Here is a 25111-nt window from a genome sequence, read left to right as displayed (position 1 = left end):
CTTCATTTATTTTCATATTAACTTTTCACATTAAAGGAACATTGGGGATTCATATCACCATTTATATTATCACTGTTTATATAAAAAAGGTTTACCCCAGGTTACATATACACACCATGCAGGACATTTTACTCTACTTTTACACATAAACCACACACATTAGCAATACAGCTGTTTGTCAATCATGGTGGCCATTAAATGCTTTATAAAATAAAAAGGAGTTATATAATTATAGTCAAAGTATCATGATGCAATTGTGAAAGATTATATGATGTTAAATACACATTCATACACACTTGGTTGAATATGCCTGTTAGATCATGTGACTACTGTGATTCATCAGAATCCTAACAGAAAGTAAGGAGTCTGAGATTGGTCAGGATCACAGACGTCACTGCAGGGCAGGATGGTGAAACTTAATGTCCAGGGCTCCTGGGTGAAGATGGGACCTAAAGGGGCCAAGACTAAAAAGTTTGCATTTAAAATAGAGGAGATGGAATGGAAAGCAAACAGATCGCAATTCATACACCTAGAACCATACACAGCCATGAGAAAGAATAAATAAAGTGGGAAATCGGTCAATAAAGAACACTGACTACTAAAGACCCATAAAAGGTTTGTGGTGCAAAGGAATTTGTTAGACCTGTTGTCTTGATGCTCACAGCACATGTAGTCTTGTGTGATAGGAGTACTGCTGTAAGGAGTACATGTTGTAAATGTAAATGTACTGCAAAGGTCAACAACGCAATAACAAATAACATATAGCGCAAACCCTACTGGAGACCTTCAAGTCTTTTTTTCTTTCTCCAAACCCACTGTGATCACCTAACGAATGGTACATGGCGTGTTCTATGTTCAGTATGCCATAATCCCAGTCGAACATCAGCAAATGAATAGCCTACACGAATCTGTGGCGTTTTTGTAACACCCCTCCTCCCATGTTTGGTTTAGATGGTTCGAGCTTATTTGCTGTGGCAACGTGACAGATTATTGTCCTCGTGTACGAGAAGAGGCACTATTTGGATGCGCGTTAGCGTTTTTGAGCTTCAAACCTGCCCTTTATGGAACACTTGTGAACACGCGGCGCTTTGTCATTGAAACGTTCGTCAGATTGTTTCCTCGTCGCTCCGATACGTCAGTGCTCCAGCATCCTGACATCTCTCCGGGAGCGCGTTCGTTCTGCCCTCATATCCCCTCTACCTGGGAATGTTACGTGAGTATACAGCTGCAGCAGGATGCACTTGCAGTCATTTGGGTTTTAATACCTGTGACCAGCCGTCGCGTCGCACAAAAACGTGTCTGTCTTCGGAAACTTAAGGGCTATGCACGCGTTTGCCCTTATCTAACTCTGACCGCGTTCTGTCGCTCACCGTCGCTTTGTGCGCTAAACTAAAATGGACAGGTTGCATTCTTCCATGCGCAAGCGTCTTTACAGCTTGCCCCATCAATTTGGAAATAAATTGGACGAAGGCGACGCGGACGCGCGGAGGAAGAGCGTACGCATGAAGTCGCTGGCGCCTTCAGTCTCTCCAGAGGCCGCGAGCGTCGATCCAGACGCGCCTGGTGCGCTCAGAGGTAACGCGAACGGAGACTGCCGGAGGTTTAAAGGTAGTCTGTCGTCCGTCACCAGCCGCCACGGAGCGGACGCCGAAGCGCACGAACAGAAGCGCCTCATCGCTGAAGAGGAAGACGACGACAGCGGTGGAGGAGACGGAAGTCCAGAAGAAGATGATGGAGCAGCGGCGGCGGGCGCGCGCGGCGCTGCTGGAGGTGGCGCGGAGAGCCAGCCCTCGGCCTCGGATGAGCACGCGACTTTCATTAAGTTGGAGGGCATCGAGCAGATGGCGCCCGACGACGAGCGCCTCTACCACTCGGGCTTCGTGCACCGGCAGCTGGGCGCCATGCTGCAGCCAGGAGTCAACAAGTTCTCTCTCCGCATGTTCGGTAGTGAGAAGGCGGTGGAGCGCGAACAGGAGCGAGTCAAATCGGTCGGGTCGTGGATCATTCACCCGTACAGCGACTTTAGGTAAGGATTTACCACAGGACTGTATGTCTCTGATTGTCCACACAACAGCTACCCCCTGTCTGTGTAAATCACTGTCCCCACTACTGTCGACAGATCTGTTCCAAGTGTCTATAGGCCACATGTGTTGTGGTGGTTTGTTTTGGACTGAATGTGTGCTGATAATATGAAGCCGTGGTGCTGCTCTAAAAGATAAACCTCAGTGGGATTTGTAATTACTGTCTGCATAAATGACATGCTGCTTGTCCTTCAACAAACCAGTGATGAGTGGCCAATCCCACAGAAGCTTATAGCAGATTTGTTTTTATATTTGTAATGAAAACCTTATAAATAACAAGCCAGTGTTGACAATAGAGTGACTAATTATTGGCTATGGATAAAGTTGATTTGGGTAAAAGTCCAGCATTGTTATGTTTCCAGTTGGACCCAGCATTGAGGAAGATGCAATTTTTTCCATTCACTCCCATGTATTGTGGGTGTCTTCTGGTAGTTTTGCCAACCATGGCTATGTACCCTAGAAACAGTGTAATCAAAATGGGATAGCACAACCACAGGTGTTATGAGGAGCAAACATCCAAAGAGATTATGATGGCACAATTTATTTAATGGATCTGTCCTTGTGTGGATGGGGTAATTGTAACAGTCGGGGGATTGAAATGGACCACATGGCCTTAACATAGTTATAACGGACAAGCTAAACTAGGCCGTCTAACTTGTAATACAATGATTGATGCGTTGTTTATGTGCCATTGTTTTATTGTTTGCAGCTGTTTCAACGTGCATTTTCTTTTGGTCCTACACATGCTGACGGAAACAGATTTCAATTCAAATGGGTTGAATCTCGTCATATTTTCAATACAATATCATCATATGTACAAATGGCCTGCCAGTATCCTGAAAATACCTTTTAGTTGTGAGGATCTACATAGATCATTTAAAATATCACCCAGAGGGACACATGGAGAGATCCTTTAGATTGCTTGTTTTAACCTTTTTTCAAGGAGTGGATGTACCCATAGCATGTCTCACTGATGCATCTAAAAGCCACATGTCTTCCAGGTCCTTTTCATTTTCTACTTTAGTTTGAATAGAATTTATAATTTACAGACAATGAATTTTAAGTTTTTATTAGTTTTTTATTTATGGTGTCATCCTGCACGTTCATAATTTACCAATTCACATTTCCAATCCTCTCCCTCCCTTTCTGTATCTCCCTCACGTGACCTTTCACTCTTACCACGTTAAGCAGGACAGATGTGCTTTTTTTTGCAGGAAGGTCCATTTGCTGATTTCATTACCTGGTTCATGTAAAAAAAATGGCCTAAGGCAAGTATGGACTGTTGACAGGTTAAAGCTGCTAGAATATGTATTGTGTGTGAACAGGTTGTCGGATTTCAGCTACGTGCTAACATGTAGTTGACAGAGCCGTGGACTGGTGCTGGCAAAAATGCGATGACTGTTTTCTGATAGAATTCATCAAGTGCTGGCATGAGGATTGGCAAAAACAATTAGGACCCATAAAATTCTCAGCAGTAGCAAATAAAATTGGAGTGCAGTTTTGGCAGATTAACAAAAGAAAGCTGATTATCACAGAGGCTTTAGAGCTGGGTTCATGTTTTAGGATTTATAGTTGCTTTTTTGCTACACATATCCTTATTTGACAGACTTATATCTTTTTTATTGCAAAAGCCTGGTTGTGTGATTGTCCAATTAGAAGTTATTATATCACTATGTGCTATTGTAACATACTGTTATATGGCCCAGCAATTTATTTGGTTAAATGAATCCTCTACAAACCGTTCAACATTAGGGGATATCATCAGAGCTAAACATTACATTTAATCAGTGGACATTTATATTACCAGAATATATTTAAATACATTTAAAATGTATTAATAGTTGCCATCACAATGAAAGCCATGAATTCCAAAAATTGAGTTCAAAAGAGAAAGCTATTGTAATAATCTGAAATAAGTGCTGGTCATATGTTACAGTTTGCATGATCAGTTCTGCAGTATTCAAGCCTTATGCACATACTCATATATATCTTGTGAAAAGTCTATGCAGTATGTATTTATACATTTCTATTTTAATAAAATGACATCTGTTCTTTAAAGGGATAAAACACAAGACCACTTTAAACTTTTAAACAGGCTTTTATGTTATGATGGTTTGCCTGATGTTTTGGTTGTGTGAAAGCAGCATCTTTAAATAACCAGAATTTTAATTTCGTGTCCCAACACTTATTAGATTAGGATTATTTTGTGATGCCACTATAGTTTCCTGTGGTCTCTGATTATGTATAACTGTTTGTTGCTAGGAAATAGCATTGCCGATTTTAGCGGTTTTTATGGATTTCACACAACGGAAACTGTAAGAAAATCTATGAACAGTAACCCCAACCATTATTGTTCTCACCACACATAAAGCTGTGATTAAGAAATTTTTAAAAAATCTTAATTTAAGATTTTTTGTTTGTTATAAAGTGTTATATACAGGTAAATATTAGAAAGAGAATTTTTTTCCACTGATATTCTAAAACATGCTTGACAGTATGCATGTAACACTTTACAATAGCAGAACTTGAATAAACCTGCACATTAATTATTAAATATGGATTGAATTATTAATTAATGATGAATTAAGATATGCAGGTAGTATGATCTAACGAGGAGCTAACCTAAGTATGTCATTTCATCTTCATTCATTCATTCATTCATTCATCTTCTACCGCTTATCCGAACTACCTCGGGTCACGGGGAGCCTGTGCCTATCTCAGGCGTCATCGGGCATCAAGGCAGGATACACCCTGGACGGAGTGCCAACCCATCGCAGGGCTCACACACACTCTCATTCACTCATGCAATCACACACTACGGACAATTTTCCAGAGATGCCAATCAACCTACCATGCATGTCTTTGGACCGGGGGAGGAAACCGGAGTACCCGGAGGAAACATGCAAACTCCAGGAGAACATGCAAACTCCACACACACAAGGTGGAGGCGGGAATCGAACCCCGACCCTGGAGGTGTGAGGCGAACGTGCTAACCACTAAGCCACCGTGCCCCCCATTTCATCTTCATAATTTCATCAAATTTGCATCATTCTCTATCAATATTCTCTTTCTCTTTAAATCTCACTATAGAACTAATACTTGGTCTGCATGGTTCTGCCTTGAGGGAATGCACCCACAGGAGTGGACAATCTGAAATTCTGCACATTTAATTCATATTCTATCTTACAGGCCTTCATTTAGTTTACCCCTACATGTTAATTAATCCATTAAATAGCAAACATGTACTAGCATGTATTTAAGGCGATCGTTATTCGCACATAGATTTATAAGACTTATGTCAAGGATTATTAGTTACGTGATTAGCACGTTTTAACAAATCTTTCATTCATATTTAAGTATGCAGTGATTAGTGCAAGTAAAATGATTAGTGCATTAGTGATTATTTGTGTGCTGTTATTCAATTTAATTCAAATATTTTTTGTATAACAATGGACATGGTCTCAAAGCAGCTTTACAGAACATATGAAACATAATACAAAAAGGTTTATATTATACAAAGATTAATATAATACAAAAATTCAAGATTAATATTAGATTGATATTTAAATGTCTTTGTATTTATCCCCAATGAGCAAGCCTGTGGTGACTGAGTTAACTGGTTCAAGTTTCAAAGTTGAAGGTTCTTTATTGTCCATGCCACCATACATGTGCAGACATACAGAGGAATCGAAATACCATTTCTCTTTCTCTACTGTGCCAAGAAAATACCACTTGGATGGAAGAGGAAGAAACCTTGAGAAGAACCAGACTCAAAAAAAGGAGGGTGTGATTATACACTGGAGGGTGTGGTTATAAATATACAGTCCGGCACTTGTGTATTGATGAGGAGGTTGTTTTCAAAGACCATATGTAGTTGGCATCTCCTCTTAAAATGTGTGAATACTGAAGCCGACTGGAGCTGGTACATCTCTAGATGCCTCAGGTTCCTTACATTGATGGCCTCATCTCCTTCAAGGTCCAAAATCTTCATGACATGGAACAGAACTGCAGCTGGTACAATCTCTGGATGCCTTGGGATGGGTAGAAAAAGAAAAGCAGTGGAAAGGAATTAGCGTAGCTGCTGTTCATAGTGAATGCTAGCAATAACTAGATGATAATGTGCTTTTGATCAAATGTACAGGAGCACAGGATTATGCGAAGTATTATATGTATGCCTGACTAAAGAGATATGTCTTTAATCTACATTTAAACTGGGAAAGTGTGTATGAGCCACAAACACTATATCAGGAAGAATATTCCAAAAGTTTGGGAGCATGATGAGCGTGAAGATGAGAGAGCATGAAGGATTGTAGCATGTTAGAACTCTGGCAGCTGCATTGTGGACTAACTGTAGCCTCTTTATTGAAGATGTAGGACAACCACCTAGTAATGCATTATAATAGTCCAGTCTGGAGGTCTTAAATGCATGAACCAGCTTCTCAGCATCAGATACAGATAGGATATTTCTTAGCTTGGCAGTATTTCTAAGGTGGAAGAAGGCTGTTTTTGTAATATAGGTGATATAATTCACACAATCACTGTTGAGCTAGTAGTAACATTACATCCCTCTAAATGGAAGTTGAATTGTGAGAGCTTCTGTGTACTGGTTTTTGGGCCCATAAGTAATATTTCTGTATTATCAGAATTTAATAACAGAAAATTCTTTTATATCTAATCTTTTGGATATAAGACACACTCGGTTAACCTAGACAAGTTAGATATTTCATCTGCTTTTGATGAGATATATAACTGGGTATCATCAGCATAACAATGGGAACTAATCCCATGCCTTCTAATGATGTTTCCTAAGGGAAGCATGTACTGTATATTGGAAAAGCAGAGGTCCTAAAACTGATCCTTGAGGGACTGCATAATTAACTGGCAAAAAACTGGAGGATTCACCATTTAAATCTACAAAATGGTATCAGTCAGATAGGTAGGAACTAAACCAACTTAAAGCCTGTCTCTGAATACCTGTGTAATTTTGTAAGTGATCTAGGAGAATATATAGTGATCTATCTATAGTGTCGAATGCAGCCCTAAGATCAAATAGAACAAATAGTGGCATGCAGTCTTGTTCTGAAGCTAAGAACAGGTCATTTGTATCTATAACAAGGGCAGTTTCTGTGCTATGATGAGACCGGAAACCTGACTGAAACTCTTCAATGATATTGTTCTCCTGCAAGAAAGAGCACAGTTGAACAGTTATTGAAAAGTGTTACCCAGTATGCTTTTGAAGTGCTAGTTTACTATTTAGAACAGCATGCCAAAGTTGGGGTCAAATTTAATAAAATATCAGTCATCTGCCTCTTTTCCTGTCACGCACCAAAAAAGCTGTAAATAGACTAACAGACTGAATAGTATTGTTTCAGTATATTTTGTATTTGTTTGAATGTACAAATTATATTGGCAAGCTTGCTTGGTTCTTATCACTTTCTCTCTGTTCACAAAATTGCATATTTGCACTGGAGGTGAAGAAAGTGTTAACAAACAAAAAAAAAAGATTATAGCATAGGAATCATGTGTGCGTATAGAGATACAACATTAATTAAAGTGATGGTTCATGAGATGATTTATATAGGGGCAGAGGGGTGCTCTGAATCACAGACCCTTGCTTTCAAGACTGCCTTGAAGGATTCCCGTAAAATTTCACTGGAATAAATGCTGCAATGAAATTTTTAACATAGTGGTTGTATTACTCATCAGTCATCCAATTTATCCACCTACTGAATAAAAAGAAAAGAAAATTCCATCATTGGGCTGTTGGGTATCAGGTGTGGTTTTTCTGTAGTGGAAAACATACATGTCCAAAATGTCTTTTGGACAGTAGCTTTAGTTTTCTTCCTCCCTGGAGTTCATCTGTTATACATGATGTTAGGTCCACTTCTCAAAGTGTTTTGACCTTGTTAAAACTTCCAATAATATTAAACTATAACGCGACAGTTGTTTTTAAAACAAATAATACAATTAACTTACATTAAACTCTTTGTTAGCTTTTTTCAACAAAACTGACAAAAATATTTTATCTTGAACAATTTTACAAGCAGTTATTCTAAAGGTCTCAGTAGCTTATTGTTTTGGAGCCTAGTATATCCCCTATGTCTGTAGTGTGGTTCAGAATGTTTTTCAGAATGTTTGCCAAATATTAATTGCATGCTGTAAGTTTATGTTTTTTATTAAGCTACTAGAAGTTCACTCGCTTTGGATCTATTGAATGCCTACAAAAAATGTGTCTTGTAAGCTAAACATATTTTATGTGTCTAACGTACCATTTGAATGACTGTTCTAGCAGGGGTTTTGTGTGTGTGTGTGTGTGTGCACCCAATACACAAACCAAAAGACTCTTCTTTATCTGTTTTATATAAGCATTAAAAGAAAGCAGAAAGCACTGTATATAGCAATTAAATTAAGGAAAGGTGGGAAAAAGCAAACACTACATTATAAATCTATGAACTTATAAAATATTCTACTTATCTTGTTATTTTGCACTACTGTATATGGCCCAACATTGGGCACCTGACCATAACATCCATACGTGCCCTTTAAACATCTTCTACCGCTTATCCGAACTACCTCGGGTCACGGGGAGCCTGTGCCTATCTCAGGCATCATCGGGCATCAAGGCAGGATACATCCTGGACGGAGTGCCAACCCATGCCCTTTAAACATCCTATTCCAAATGATCGTCCTCCACAGAACATAAAAATCAACAAAAAAAATCCATGGGGCAAAACACGGGCCTGCAACATCCCCCGCGGACAGGAAGTGGGACGGCGTCCTCCATGGAAACCAGATGTAAAGCGACGCCCCCCACCAGACAGGTTCGGGGCGATGTCGCAGGATACCGCAAAAACAAAACAAAACTAGGGCTGATGACAAACATGAAGTGAGGCGGCGCCCCTCACGGAGAACCGGAAGCGGAGCGGCGTCCCTCACCGGAAATATGCGGACCGATGTCACCAAAGCCACAAAGTCCAGGGCAAAAAAATCCAACGAGAAAAAAAAAATGCTCCCACAATCGGCCGGTCCAGGCTGCAGCTATCCTTTTCAGTCAGTGTTCAAGTTCATGCCAAAGGTGTTAATGGAGGTTGATATCAGAACTGTGTAGGTTCTCAAGTTCTTCCACTCAAATTTGAGCACAACATCTCTTCATGGGTGTCACCATTTGCCTAGGCCTCTCAATTCTAGTGAAAGGAAATGTCAGTGGCACGGGGATAAAATAGGACCCAAATGCAGGATAGCTAAAATAAAGCAGGGTTTATTAACTAAAACAAAAACACGAAACAAGACAAAGACAACAAATAATTCCACGCTGCTCAAGGCAACATGGCTCAACTAAATAGAAAAGACAATCAGACACATGAGGAACAGGTGTGCAGAAGCGAGCAGGAAGAGACAAGGGCGGGGCAGACACGTGACACAAAACATAAACAACTGCACATGGCCAAAGTCCGGGCTGCGTCCTGACAGGAAATTTCACCGCTACAGATACAATTGTGTGAAATGGTTTGGGGAAGGCATATGATACATGAGTGTGCTGGTCAGGGGTCAACAAACATTTGACTATATAGTGTTACACACACTTGCCTGTATTCAAATTGAGCAGTGGATTAAAGATAGTAGGAATGACAATAATGGTGCACATGTTACATTGTTTTAATTATGTTACACACGTGGCAGGATTGTCATATCCTCTATATACCTGATTGCATGAAACAGTTGTTTAGTCAGAAAATGTGGTATTACATTGTTATAAATGGAAGATCGCTATAGTATTTGTCTGTTCAATTACAGATTAAGCCATTCTCTTTATATTCATAGTCCAGACCATTAGAACATCTGTCAAAATGCTAGTGTCAGTCGCAAATCCTTTATAATCTGAAAACTGAGAATAATCTGACAGCTGAAGTCCCACTATATGTATAGATGCTTTGTTCTTGGGCCACCAAATGTGATTTTATACACAGTTGAATAGTTAAATGTTGCAAAGTGAATCATACATGGTTAATCACAGTTGATTGTCCTAATTGTTTTGGATCTCTTTAAAGCTCCCTGTACTATAAGTATTTTTTATTACAATTTAAATGTAGAATAACTGTCTTGTGCACTAAATGCAATATTGTAAAGCTTTAAATGAATGCTGTTTTTATTAGCTATGTCTTATTATTGCAGCGAATTTTTGCAAATTATACTTGGATAAATAATAAAAAAAAGACTAAAATGCTGAGCAGCAATCTGTACTGGTTTATGAAGTGTATCAACCATCTGTGCAATCAGTGCCTGCTTAATTACAACTCTACACCACTGGACTAGAATTTATTATACAAACGTTTGGACATATGGAACATCATGCTGAGTATGAGTAATTAAAAACTTCAAAACTTGTCCATGTGAAGAACAACTGGGACATTTCTCTAATATCCTTATGTTTATTTTTGACTATTATGTGTGTCTCAGAGGCCAGTGAACAAACTAGAGCATAATATAGACATGAAAACTAGTCTTGTGGTGTTAAATGCTTTGTGACTTATGAACTGAGGAAACCAAATAGCTTAAAATCTTGCAGTTCTGTGTGCTAATTAAAGCTGGGAACTGCAATTATACTGTCTTCTGTGTAACAGTTTTACCCTGCAGCAGATGTTTTAATGATAAAAAGGCAGTCTTGCATTTGATGTTGTGTTCAACTTAAATATGCTTCATTTAAACCCACATCAAATGTAGATCCGATGACAGATGCCACAATGGGATCATTAAAATAGTTATGATTGTTTCATTATTATTTACTCAAAGCTTTTCAAAAACATTTCCGGACAACAAATTGGACTGCTTTGTGTAAATGACCATAAAGCATTATTTTGGTGCATGTTCGATAATTTGTGCTCTCTTTGTCTAATTCAGGTTCTATTGGGACCTGATCATGCTGCTTTTAATGGTCGGAAATCTGATCATCATCCCAGTGGGCATCACATTCTTCAAAGATGAACATACGCCGGCCTGGATTGTTTTCAACGTGGTCTCTGATACCTTCTTTTTAGTGGACCTTGTCCTGAACTTCCGGACTGGCATTGTGAAGGAGGAAAGCACAGAGATCATCCTGGATCCACAGCAGATAAAGGTGAGGTACCTGCGCAGCTGGTTTGCCGTGGACTTTATCTCCTCCATTCCTGTAGATTACATCTTCCTCATCGTTGAGACACGGATTGACTCAGACTTCTACAAGACAGCCAGAGCTTTGAGGATTGTTCGCTTTACGAAGATTCTGAGTTTGCTCAGGTTGCTGCGACTGTCCCGCCTCATCAGATACATTCATCAGTGGGAGGAGGTATGTCTGCCACACCGACTGTCTGAAAACTCTGCTTCTGTATTAAAGCCTAGCACAAAACTCTGATTAATAAAGAACATCAGATGACTCATACTGAAATCTCTATATATGTATATCTATATATATTTACTATCTATATTACATAAGAAAATTAAATGGCTAGTGTAAAAATCAAAACTGGCAAGAAACCATTTTTATTCACTAATTTGTTAGATTTGATACTACAAATGTAAAATGTTCAAATCCCATTGCCAAATATATTTAATTGTAAGTCTTACATACCTGGAATGTTGTACAATGGCAGAACTCAATTGTTAGTTACCTTCCATGCTAGGATAATGAAATAAATTTAAATAATTTAATAACATTTTTAAAATCTATCGACCGTGCCAGTGTTATCTGTGGCTAGGGCAAAGGGATCAACATTATCCATGCTCCCTGAGAAGGAGGCATGGCATACTAGCCAATCGTGTGGCTCTGTGAGCTCACGTATGTGGAAAAATGTTGATAGTGCTAACATCTGTGTGTGTTATGCAGCATGAGCAGCAGTTCAAAAAGATGTGGTTGGCTGGAATCAGAAACAAAACACTGCATTACTTGCATTATTTTGTTTTAATTGTCAAGCCAATCAATACTGTGAGCCCATTAGTTCTTAAACTAAAACTCTAGGTAAAGGGACTAAAGGTAATGTGTGTCTGTGTGGAACTCACTAAACAAAATGGGTTTTATATACCAAATCTTTTACTTTATATCACAGATCTCTCACAAACCATTAACATTAGCAGCAAAGGCATGCAGCGTTATGTAACATACAACATCCGTGGCATTTTGCTAACCTAGCCTTCATAACAGCAAAAGGGCTCATATCTGAACTTGGATTAAGCCTTAAATGGGACCTGTACAGCATGCTTCTGTCTGAGTCACAATATCTGTCTCATTCTTCCGGTTCCCCAGATTTTTCACATGACCTATGACCTGGCTAGTGCTATGGTGCGTATAGTGAATCTGATTGGTATGATGCTGTTGCTGTGCCACTGGGATGGCTGTCTGCAGTTCCTTGTGCCTATGCTTCAGGACTTTCCTGCCGACTGCTGGGTATCCAAAAACAAAATGGTGGTAAGCGGAAACCAACAAATAATTTAGCATCCAATGTATTGAAACTATGTGTTGCGATTCAAAATAAAGATTTTTAAAGTAACTAATAAAGGTAATTACACAAAGATGGTTCCACTTTGTAGCTTTCATTTTTGCTTCTCTTCTCTTTGTGCATATATTTCTTGTCTGGTTGCTTTTTTCTGGTTATCATCATGTATTTGATCCTTTTTAGGCACCTGTAAGGAATCCCAATGCGATCATTAAAAACATGAAATGTTACTATTTTTGCACCTCTCTCCATTGCTGTATTCCTGCTTCTGTTCTTCCAGTGTTTGCTTCTATAAACCCTATTTTACATGCAAAATGATGTATATGCATTACATTTTATTCTTTGTATGTCTTCTCTCATCTGTGTGTTTTTCTCTTCCCACTCTCTCTTCCCACTCTCTCTATCTCTATCTCTCTCTCTCTCTCTCTCTCTCTCTCTCTCTCTCTCTCCCTCTCTCTCTCCCTCTCTCTGTCTTAATGTCTCTCCTTCTGCCCCACCCCCTCTTTCCTTTGCAGAATGATACTTGGGGTCAACAGTACTCCTACGCCCTGTTTAAGGCTATGAGCCACATGCTGTGTATTGGGTATGGCATGTACCCACCCGTGGGCATGACAGACGTGTGGCTGACCATCCTCAGCATGATTGTGGGTGCCACCTGCTATGCCATGTTTGTAGGTCATGCCACTGCCCTTATTCAATCACTAGACTCGTCTCGGCGGCAATACCAGGAGAAGGTTAGTGTGAGGTGAATGGAAAATACTGATGAGTTTCACTGATTAAATGAAATAATGAAAAGTAATCATGCAATCAAAACTCATGTTTAATAGTTGCCAGAAAAGGCACCATTTTGCAGTTATCCACGTTACACATTCTATGTATAAACAAATGCAAAAAAAGGTTCATAATTAGGTTTACTATGTTATTGCAGTCATTTTAGCATTGCAATTCCTGTCCTCTGTGGTGTTCTGTACACAATGTACACTATATTGTCTTCTATACCAAGTACCTTTTGAGTGTTAATTGATCTGTTTCCATTTTTAATAAGATGGAGACACAAGAGCTTTGACCTCTGCTGTGTAAAATGACTTGAGTCAATTCTGCCCCTTGCAGTTGCTATGGCAACGAGCCTTGTTGACACAGGATAGTTTTATTGATGGAGCGTCAGCTTTATTGTGATAGCCCATGCTGTCCCACAAAATAGCGTTTGAGAAGGAACACAGCACATTGCTGTGTGTCTTGAGAAATGTTTTATTTCACTTTACTCAGGAGGCAAAGAAACTGCCTGTATAGTGATTGTGCTCAATGGGTTTTAATCTTGATTTACAAATGCACAAATTATTCAGTGTTGAATACTGAAAAAAGACTGAAAGCTTAAGAAAAGGAGTTGCAGAGCATAAAGGAGATTCAGTAGCTTCCTGATGTATAGCTAATTGTTTATATGTTTATCATGTTTGTTATTTTCTTTATCTAGTCTAGGCTTTCCATTCTCTGATTGGGTTTGTTTTCTTGATGGCATTGTTATTAGCAGCAACATGCTGACAACAGCATTACTCCTACTCCTGAAAAGGACAAATTCCAATGACACTTGCTTTTTTTTCTGATGCTGTGAGTCATACTTAGCCTACTTTATCCTGACAGTTTTGTTATGGCTTTACTACCTCCCTCTGGTCTCACGAGTCCGGCTCAACAGCACTGTCTGACATTATTTCCTGTTGTCTCAAGTCATCCCTGCTGGCTTTGTCTTGTGTCCTTGAATATGATAATATTCATATTGGAATATCAGCAGCAGTACAGCACTGGCGAAAGCAGACACGGCTGGCATGGCCGCGTGGAGCATTAGCATGGAGTGAAGGGCACAGTAGAACCACTGCAGTCAAGGAGGAGTTCAAGAGAGGAGAGGGAGAGAACAATCGTCGGGGGTGGAGGCACCTTGCCGAGAAAGCTTATGAAACAGAATGAGGGGGTAGTAAAGAAAAAAAGGAAAATGTGTTGTTCTGTGGAGGGAGCCTGTAAGCAAGAAAGTGAGAAAATGGCTAGGAGTGAAGCGTAAAGTGAGGCGGAAGACGATGTGCAGAGGAGGGCAGGAATATTTCAGGCATGAAAAAAATAAATAAAATGCTAGATAGGTAAATAAAAAGTTAAACAAGCAGGCAGAGAGACAAAGAGAAGTAAAAGATGGTTGTTGATATGAAAACATCTAGCTTGCCTAGAGTTAGTCAGTAGTTATGTAATATTTGTAACTTTTTTTATGATTTTCACTGAGCTGTTTACTGGAAGCGCTTCCCGCTGCGACACATTGCTGTCCATTTTAAGACTTTGTTTCATGTATTCAGATGCTGTATTATTGACACTGGCATTTTCTTTGGCCTGCAATCCCTGCAGTATAAACAAGTGGAGCAGTACATGTCCTTCCACAAGCTTCCTGCTGACATGCGCCAAAGGATCCATGACTACTATGAGCACCGTTATCAGGGCAAGATGTTCGATGAAGAGAGCATACTTGGAGAGCTAAATGAGCCACTCCGAGAGGTTAGCCTTCAATCCACTCACCATATATGTCCCATGAAAGAGAATATTGAACAAAATTGTGTTTCTATATGCTCACTGACAATGAATAATATAATTAAAATGAATGTATTTCTTTCCCAAATTTCCATTTCTTCATTTTCTCTTTGCTCATGAAGGAGATCATCAGTTTCAACTGTCGAAAGCTGGTGGCCACTATGCCCTTGTTTGCTAATGCGGATCCCAACTTTGTAACCTCCATGCTGACCAAACTACGCTTTGAAGTCTTCCAGCCAGGAGACTACATCATTCGGGAAGGCACCATAGGAAAGAAAATGTATTTTATCCAACATGGCATGCTAACTGTTCAGACCAAGGGCAGTAAAGATACAAAGCTTTCAGATGGGTCTTACTTTGGAGGTAAGCAGGCATTCATAATATTGCTAGTCAGCTGGTGATAGGTTGCTTATACAATGGAGAGCGAGGGGAAAAAACTGTTGAGAAAGATAGTATGTAAACAAAAATATGTTAGAAATCTATACAGTTAGGTGAGCTTTTAGACAAATGAAGCAGACATTTCAAGTTAAAACCTAATTTATAATAAATATGAATATTTCACGAATACAGATTATACAGCAATATTTTTACAGGGAGTAGAAAATGCATCATGTTCTGTTCACTACTGTTCAAATATCTGGAATCATCTGTTGTGATATTTGACACATTATTTTATGTATTAAGGGGCACTTTTAAAGTTGACAGATTTTAATTGATTAAAAGGATTTTCTTGTTTCGCGTTGCCAGGCCATGGGTTTTTCAGTTATGTCTTGAATTGGATTGTAGAAAATTCTGGCAAAAAATAACGTGGGTTTTTTTATATAACAAAATCTACCATAAAAATTACAAACATTAAAAAAACAATAATTTTTTACATTAATTTGTCCATAAATCATGTGAGGTTATTGGGAATGTTACAGTATATTGCAAATATTTTAGTGGTGATAGCCATGAATAGTTGCCATAATCACATTTACGTGCCATCTTTGCCTATTTGTCATAACTCAGCCATCAGGAATCCACTCAGATTCACTTGGCTGCCGGCCTTTACAACAGAAAAGACTCTATTAGAATGTAGTATACAGCAGAAAGTAATGGAAGCTGGCCAAACAAGCTGTATTTATACACTCACAGACACTGTTTTCTGTACTTAATTCACACCTCCTCATTCATCCTTATTCATTTTTTTACTGGCATGCAAAATTTCTGGAGATTAGGGGTGAAACTCACTTACTTTCAGTGACACCTCTAACCTGATCAGGGACTCGGGGTATATACAGTATGGAGATTATCCCAGCAACACTGGCTACAAGGCAGGACAATTACACCCTGAATCGCAGAGCACCATGCACACATAAAGTCACACTCATTCACACCTAGGGGCAACCAAAGAAACCAAAGATCCAATGAGAGAACATGCAAAACCTAGTCACTCCAGCTCAAGATTAAACCCAGGACTGTAACAGCAATGCTACCCGTTACACCCTGTTTAGGGGTAAAAAGACTTGATGTAATGCATAATTTTGTCAAAAGTGCCATTTTTTACAAAGTAATATTACCTTCAGATTGCATTTTGTAATTTTTATGTCTATGGACTATGTCTATATTAACAAGCTTGTTAATATAGCTTGTTGCCATGACCAATGTGGATATTGTAAAAGAAATATCACTTCTTTTTAAGGTCAGAATACAATATAAGGTCTGAACACCAGTATGTGTACTTTCAAATGTCCAGTGACCAAAAGATATTTTTAGATATTTTGTTTCGTGTTTCAATTATATAATTGATTTCAATTATTAAATTATGTCATTATTTAAAAAATAACATTAAAATGTATGATTACAATAATGTTAAAAACTCTGAAATGTCATATGGTACAATATAATCAGTATTATCTGTCAGTCTAGGTGGTAGAAAAAGTTAGGACTGTTTTATGCATGTATATGCAAGGAAATGCATCCTTTAATGTTTTACACACTTGAAGGATGTACTCACATTAGTGTTGCTATTATTCTCACCGTGATCATGAAAATAAGCAAGCAGAAGCAGCAAATACCAACACGCTTCTGAAAGTATTGGAATGGCACTGACAATTTTTTAGTTTTTCTATATGCTACAAAAAACAACAAATCATAATTTCCTGATATTAGATCAGATTTTCATGAAATTCCAGATATTTGATTCTAGACATGTTAACTTAGAACATGGCACCATTTGTTTGAACACACCCATTTGTCCAAAACGTTAGAATATGTGACTGACAGGTGTGTCTTGTTGCTCAGCTGTGACCTGTATTTAATTTATTTAACTTTTCCTATATTTTTGCTTCCCTATAATTGGGTGGTCTGCCACCAGAAGTGTCATGCTGAAAGTTGTTAAGACATCAGGAAATGAAACCTGAAATTCTGATCTGTCGTCTCATATTCACCTTTTAATTGGCCCTGCCCTTCCAGTACTTTCAGACTGGACTGTAACTATTTCAACCCTTAAAAGCATTCACTCTCTCACTCACTCATTTTCTACCGCTTATCCGAACTACCTCGGGTCACGGGGAGCCTGTGCCTACCTCAGGCGTCATCGGGCATCAAGGCAGGATACACCCTGGATGGAGTGCCATCCCATCGCAGGGCACACACACACTCTCATTCACTCACGCAATCACACACTACGCACAATTTTCCAGAGATGCCAATCAACCTACCATGCATGTCTTTGGACCGGGGGAGGAAACCAGAGTACCCGGAGGAAACCCCCGAGGCACGGGGAGAACATGCAAACTCCACACACACAAGGCAGAGGCGGGAATCGAACCCCCAACCCTGGAGATGTGAGGCGAACGTGATAACCACTAAGCCACCGTGCACCCCCTTACAGCATTCAATTTGATTCAATTCGATTTATTTGTATATTTTGCTACTAACAATGGACGTGGTCTCAAAGCAGCTGTACAGAACATAAGAAATATAGATCAAAATGTTTAAGATTAATATTAGACTTATATTTAAATTTATCCTCAATGAGTAAGCCTGATGCGACTGTGGCTCGGAAAAACTCCCTTAGGTGGTATGAGGAAGAAACTTTGCGAGGAACCAGACTTGAAAGGAAACTCATCCTCAATTGGGTGGCACCCGAGAGTGTGATTATAAATTATTTTCATTCCTAAATGATGGATGAAGATCTAGCTACTGCAAAGCTGTGCTCTGTGCACCACATTGTGATCAAACACATCAAAACCTAGTAAGTCTCCAAGAAAATCCGGACTGCAGGCTTACCTAATGATGCATTCCAGTCAAATACTGAAGGATCCAACGTATTATGTATTATGCATAACAATTTTGGTAGGGCTCCTGTTAAGTTAGCTCGGCTGTTTTTAGCCTTAGTATTTGTAATAAGCTTAACTGTGCAGACAGACAGTGCGCTGTTTCAACAGTGTTATCAGCTGATCCTCAGGGGGATCAGGGGTAGTGAATGGGCACATTTCAGGAGCCTTGGGAAATTCCTCACCCGACATCGGTTAGCCATTCATGAAATTAATTTTCCTCGACTGCCGCTCAGTGAGACTTTGCAACGACTTTCAAATAAAAGGTGAACAGAGGAGTGAAAGGAAAATAATGGAGGGCTGATCATTTTAGATGCTGTGAAGACTTGTTATCAGACTTTTAACTACATGTCTGCATGTTTATTTATTAGACCTATAGTTCAGGTCTGGCATCAGTTATTTTTTATGTCAACTATCGAATGAAATGTAAAGATTTTTGGCACTGAAATGACAATATTGATGCCTTACAGATGGTGAGGGAATGATGCTTGTGCAAATATTTGCTGGCAAATCCTGGCCCACCTGTTCACAAAATGAACGGTAGCCTTATTTGTAGCATCCGCTACAAATAAGGCTTGAAAATGAGCAAATATATATTTATACAAATAAAAATAACATTTTACAAAATGTATTCTTTATGTCCAGACTCATATGAAGTTGTTAAGTGCTCACTAGCCTGCTCATAATCTCTCTCCATATGTCTTGTGTATGAAAAAGTGAAAACAAAACAGCAGGAAACACATACTGGACCATATTTAAAATGAGAAGTTTCTCTCTGTGTCTCATGCCTCCTCATCCTCAACCTGACATTTTCTTCTTTCTTTTTTTCTCATTCTCCTTTTGGGTCCTTTATTGTTTTTTTCCTCAGTCTCAGTTCTGTCTTTTCCTTTTTGTGTCTCTCTGCCTCTGCTTCCATGTGTGATAGTAAATATATGAGTCCAATGGAGTGGTCTTGTGTCCTTGTTGTTTATGACTGTGGCCATGACGGATGGAGTGTAATCCCTTAGGCCATCTCAGCTACTCTATCTTAACCAAACATCCCCACTTCATTTTGGCTCCAGGGCAATGAAGGGCCACAAGCACGTTATTTATGATCTTGTATTTTTGTAGAACTTGTACCACTCTGGTAGTAAAATGTAATGTAATGTCCACTTTGTAAGCACATGCATTCACAAATAGGCTTTAAAATGGCATATAAATGATTTGTGTCAAATAAAAATGCATGTTTTTATTTTACGTAAGAATCTAGTTACAGTGTTGATGCTTTTGGCTTCTCTGCAGCTGAGTCTTTCCTTCACTCTCCCTCCTACACTAGATTTTACATGCTTTCTCCAATTATTTTAGGATCTTTTACTCCATGGTAAAATAACTAAACTCTGATTCTAACCTGAAAAGAGGTTTCAGAATTAATTTTTTCATGGATCATTGTATTAATGACTTGCACATAGAATTCTTGTTTGTTTTGTATAACTTTTATTTAAATGCTCATGTTTTCATGTCACATGATCCTATTGATTTTAATGTAGATCTTAATACTCTGTACAGAGATTTGTTTGCTGACTCTGGGCAGAAGAACAGCCAGTGTGAGAGCAGAGACATACTGCCGTCTGTATTCTCTATCTGTGGACAACTTTAACGAAGTGTTGGAAGAGTATCCAATGATGCGTCGGGCTTTTGAAACAGTAGCCCTTGATCGTCTAGACCGCATTGGTAAGAGCTGACGTTCATGTGGGTTTTGAGCCACCTGTACCATATATGGTCACCATTTAATGTCATGATTTGTTTAGTTAAAGTTGTATGGCTACCCAGAGCAAATTTTTGCTTCTATGTTTTAGTCATTTCATCATACCTAGGAAAAAAATTAGCAACGCAAATTTCAGTGCTTGCACTTCTTGAACACTAGTTTCAGCCATAGTTATTGATATTGAGTTATAGAAGATCATAGTAAAAGAATTCTATAAACAAAACGTGAATACTAGATATTTCCAACAACAAATTCAGAGATTCTAATAACATGTTGAATATTTAATGTAGTATAATGTAAGTTATAAGTGTTGTCTAAGTATTATGTATCTATTATATATTTGTTTATTTGTGCATTATCATTTTAGGAAAGAAAAACTCTGTTCTTCAGACCAAAGTGCAGCGAGATCTCAACTCAGGTGTGCTGAACTTTCAGGAGAATGAAATCATCCAGCAGATTGTACAGCATGATAGGGACATGGCTCTCTGTGCCCACCTAATGCAGACCCCCTCACTAGGTGCTCAACAAACTCCAGCTCCTTCTACTCACACTCCAGTTATCTGGGCTCCTCTTATCCAGGCTCCACTCCAAGCTGCTGCAGCCACTACCTCAGTGGCGATTGCCCTTACCCGCCATCCACATCTGCCTCATACACTTTTCCGGCCACCTGTACCCATGTTGAGTTCACTGAAAGATCAACCAGGACATTTTAAAAGGTTTCCAGTGGTTTCTGGTGTTACTGCATTGGGTAGCTCATCTTCTGGTGCGAGTTCTCAACTTGGATCTGGTGTGGAGACGCCTATTTTGGATTCACTGAGAGCCAAGAGTTCTGCAACATCTTCCTCACCTCCTTTGCCTTCTGCCTCCAGTTCTTTGCTGTCTTCCACAACAACCACAATTACCACAATCACATCCAGCATCAGCGAGGCCTCCACTTTTTCCCAGAGACCCCTCAGCACCTATGGTTCTGGATTCTCCAGTGTTGCTCAACTTCATCCCCAACCTAAGCTTCCACATGCTTCCTTCTCCAGCATTACTGCGCCACTGCCTGGTTTCTTTCAACAAGGGGCAGTAGGTAGAGACCTGGCACAATTTGCCATGCCCTCTGCCTCTACCATCACTCCTTTGATAGCCCACTCCATTAGCCCTATACTGACACAACTGCAGTCCACTCAGCCAAAGCCTCCTCAAGTTAAGTACATTCAGGAAGTAAGCAAGCCAGTTAGGACAACCACTCCATCACCTCCTACTGGATCCCCACTTTTCTCTGCAAATGTCTTAGAGCCACATGTCCCAAACCCACGGACTCAGGATTCACAAAGCAGAGATCATCCCTCACGGCTATCACATGAACCATCTGTTTTGGCTTCACTTGCTCAGTATGGCTCTGGAAATGCTTCCCCTTGTAGCACCCCACCAGCTTGGAGCCCTACATTTCAGAGTCCTGTGGTGCAGAGAAAGCGGACACCCATTAATAGCAATCCCTCGAGTACCTCAGGATCCCAAAGCTCTCTCCTGACCCCACAGACCCTTTGTACTCTGACATCCCAGTCACAAGAGAAGGTGGGGTCTCTGGTTAATCTCCCTTCTCAAGATGTCAGCACTATTTCCATATCACTTCCTTCCCCACGACTCTTTGACAGGCCCAAACTAGTAAGACAAGGCCCACATGTCCCAGATCAGTCACATCTTGTAACAGTGTCTGGATTTAGCCATACTTCTTTCCCAAACCCTGTTACCAAGTATAGTTCAATACCTGGCCATGTGACACTGTCAAGACAGACTTCCAAAGTGTCCCAATCCCAGACTGGGTCTTCTAGTGGTCCTGGGTCTCGAGACAGTTCCATTCCAGGGACACCAAGCTTACAGCCCAAACTCCCATCAAACTTATGAGAATGGAATAAACCCTTGTCTATTGTACAAACTATGTTTTTATCAAAGAACAATATCTATCAAAGAACATAGGTTTTATGGCATCAAGAAGATGTTTGTCTACCTGTATTTATAACCGTGCAATGACTACTTCTCTATAATGCCAAACGAAGAAATAGACAGATGTCTGATGATTGAATGAGAGTGTGGGTTTGTGACTGGGCGGTTTACTATCCAGTGTACTATTTGACTTTGTCTTCCAAGTTCCTTTAGCAATTTTGCAATACTAATGATGGTGATATTATGTAGGGATATGCAACAAATAGCAATTTCCAAAAAAACACCATTAAACCAGAACAGTAATAACAGGGTTATGGGTGGTCCCTGGGAAGTATGCTGGAAAAGGAATGCAAATATTATTCTTGCTATATATATCATGTCATTGTGATGAAAGAACAGTTACTAAAGATCTCACTTATCAGGTTTGGGATTCAAATAAACATGCAGACATTGTCATGTTCATTGTCAGACATCCACTGACCGTGTCACTAGACCTTCCCACATCTACACTTCCTTGTTAACCAAGGCACACTGCTCAGTATCTATGGCCTTTCCTTTTTTTAACAGCACTGCCTTAGAGTCTGAACGACCAGGGAATGATCCCTTCACTTCCACTGCAAAAGAGATAAGATAAAGAATGTATTGCAATCATTTTATATGTGCTTTGTATGTGTACTTGTGCAGTACTTAAGCAATAAAACTGTATGCTTGATTTTGCACCTGCACAGAGACTTGTACATTACAGCTTTCTTACTAATAAAGAAAATATATAGGCTCATAAAGATGATTGATTACTGATATAATATTGATATGATATTGTAATATAAGCCGATTTAATGCCAAAGCTTGTGTTTCCAGGACTCCAACTGTAAATTTGCATTGTGATTGTTTAATATCCTGAAAAATACCACATACTCCACACTGTGATGGACTAGCTGTGACCCTGACTAGGATAGGATCCCAACATGTCCCTGACTAGGATAAAGGCAATGACTGAAGATGAATGAATGATGAATGAACATATTCCACATTTTACATAGCATTATTTCAGTAACATTAATATTTAAAATCTATTTGTAAACAATATTGAACTTTGTCCCAAACAGAAATTTAATAAAGGCCATACTCATAACAGACAGCATAGAACTGACAAGTGTCCTTACGTTTTGAGCATTGGTTGTTCTGCAGGATTATGCATTCGTGATGTAATGCTGAATGCACTGCACATGATCTGAAACCTGCAGGAACTGAAATACTTCCTGTGGAGTCTTGAATTCAGTCCCTAAAATGATTGCCCAGTAAGATCCATTTCATTGTATTGAATTGTCTATATCTTAAACTATAATGTTTGTTAGTATGTATGTTTGTTTGATTTGTTGAGAAGCCATACTTGACAGATGACAACTCAAAAACTAAAAAATGTCTTCACTTTGGATTTTTTAAGCATGTGCTAAACTGAACTATAGTATTCATAATAGTATTACCTTATACACTACCTCAATTCTTGACATTTTCATCTATAAATCTACATGAACAAAATAAATATGGCAGTCACACACAGTCCTAGATATTAACTAATCTAGCATCATCATCAGAATCAATTACCCTATTTATCAGTACTATGGAGTAATATTAACTACTCTGCGGAGATTATGATGTTATGTGCGTGTGTGCTCATGTGTGTAAGTCTGTGTGCATGTCAGTTTATTCATACAATGTGCATCTATTATTTTTATGAAAAAAATGTATAATAGCATTAACAACTTGCTATATTGTTTGATTTTGTGTTATGTTTCAAGTTTATTTAAGTGTTTTTAAGTCATTCTTCTAGAATGGCTATCAAGAAGGTCAAGTGAAAAGGGTGACTTGCATCAAATTTCATTTTTAAAGGCTTTTATTAATACCTTGATAATAAAAATACCAAGGTGGAGATTTTTGAATACGGTTTATCAGAAATACTGATTAATTCCTTTAATATATACACGTATATAACACTGAAAAAAAAGAAATAAAATAACGTATCATTTAATAAATTATAATGTGATAATAATTTACTTTTAACCTTACTTATAAGTTAATCATATTTAATAATTACAAAGTTGGAAGAAAAAAAAAATAGAAAAAAGTTGGGACATTTTTTTGTGCTATGGCCCATTTATTTTCTTTTTTTGTTTAAATTCCTATCTGTTACACTTTCTATTGCTCTCTTTCATTCATTGATGGATATTTTTCCATATGTTTTTGAATTTTTCCATCTTTTGCATTACTGCATGCATAGGGGACATATGAAGGTCACATCATTAAGAAGCAATTTTCTCTTTTAGATTTGAAGGCTTTATTAATGTTTTGAAATCTACAGTGCTACAGCATCCCCTTTTTGACATTGCTTCACTAGGGGATAGAGATAGCAAAAAAGGGACGGATCAATCTTTACCACCCAATCCAATGCCTCTCCTGAGCTAACTGACTGATGTACTTCATTTAGCCTACTCTCCATATGCTTCACTGAGGAGTGAGCTACATGCTGGAGTGTGGTTGGATACATGGGTATTAATACAATAATACGATATATTATTGCTAATGTGAAACTGTGTAAAACATTTTAAAAATGTAGGAAAATTGAGAGTTTTCTCCCTCCATGCTTTCCTTTTGTATTGGAGAGAATTTACTACACCAGCTTCCTTGGGGGACAGAAGTACAGTGCAAGCAAATCTAAGCCTTACTCCATTTGCATACAAATTGCCCAGCTGATCCCTGTCATTCTGACACTGCAGTTTGTGAACAAGCACCCCTGCTAATTGTGGCAATGATAAGCACATCTCTGTTAAGATAAAGATCTTTAAAATTAAGACAATACTGATGACCATGAAGCACTAAGGGGATTTATTAATCATTGATTTTTCAGAGTCTGTTTTTGAGGTTTGAGAAATTGCATGAAATGTACCTGGTACATTCAAAGTGATGTGAATATTAATGGGATATCTGAGTGCTGACTCATTCTGCACC

At 38.9% G+C, this 25111-nt stretch overlaps 1 protein-coding gene across 1 annotated transcript; it reads left to right on the top strand.

The window, feature by feature from the left end:
- The first annotated feature begins 1394 nt into the window (after positions 1-1394).
- On the top strand, positions 1395-22076 carry hcn4l (hyperpolarization activated cyclic nucleotide-gated potassium channel 4l). The gene is made up of 8 exons (XM_060886862.1): positions 1395-2026; positions 10980-11403; positions 12358-12519; positions 13063-13281; positions 14930-15076; positions 15232-15472; positions 19975-20139; positions 20541-22076. The coding sequence occupies exons 1-8, from the start codon at positions 1395-1397 to the stop codon at positions 22064-22066; spliced, it is 3516 nt and encodes a 1171-aa protein (XP_060742845.1). The 3' UTR covers positions 22067-22076.
- Positions 22077-25111: the final 3035 nt, after the last annotated feature.

Source organism: Tachysurus vachellii, chromosome 14 (assembly GCF_030014155.1).
Source record: "Tachysurus vachellii isolate PV-2020 chromosome 14, HZAU_Pvac_v1, whole genome shotgun sequence".
In the NCBI taxonomy this organism is placed as follows: Eukaryota; Metazoa; Chordata; class Actinopteri; order Siluriformes; family Bagridae; genus Tachysurus; species Tachysurus vachellii.
The sequence above is the reverse complement of the archived record's forward strand: the minus strand, read 5'-3'. Positions and strand labels throughout refer to the sequence as shown.

Coding starts and splice junctions, on each gene's coding strand:
- hcn4l (XM_060886862.1), top strand. CDS start 1,395: ATGGACAGGTTGCATTCTTCCATGCGCAAGCGTCTTTACAGCTTGCCC. Junction 11,404..12,357: donor ACATTCATCAGTGGGAGGAG/GTATGTCTGCCA, acceptor CCGGTTCCCCAG/ATTTTTCACATGACCTATGA. Junction 15,473..19,974: donor AGATGGGTCTTACTTTGGAG/GTAAGCAGGCAT, acceptor TACTCTGTACAG/AGATTTGTTTGCTGACTCTG.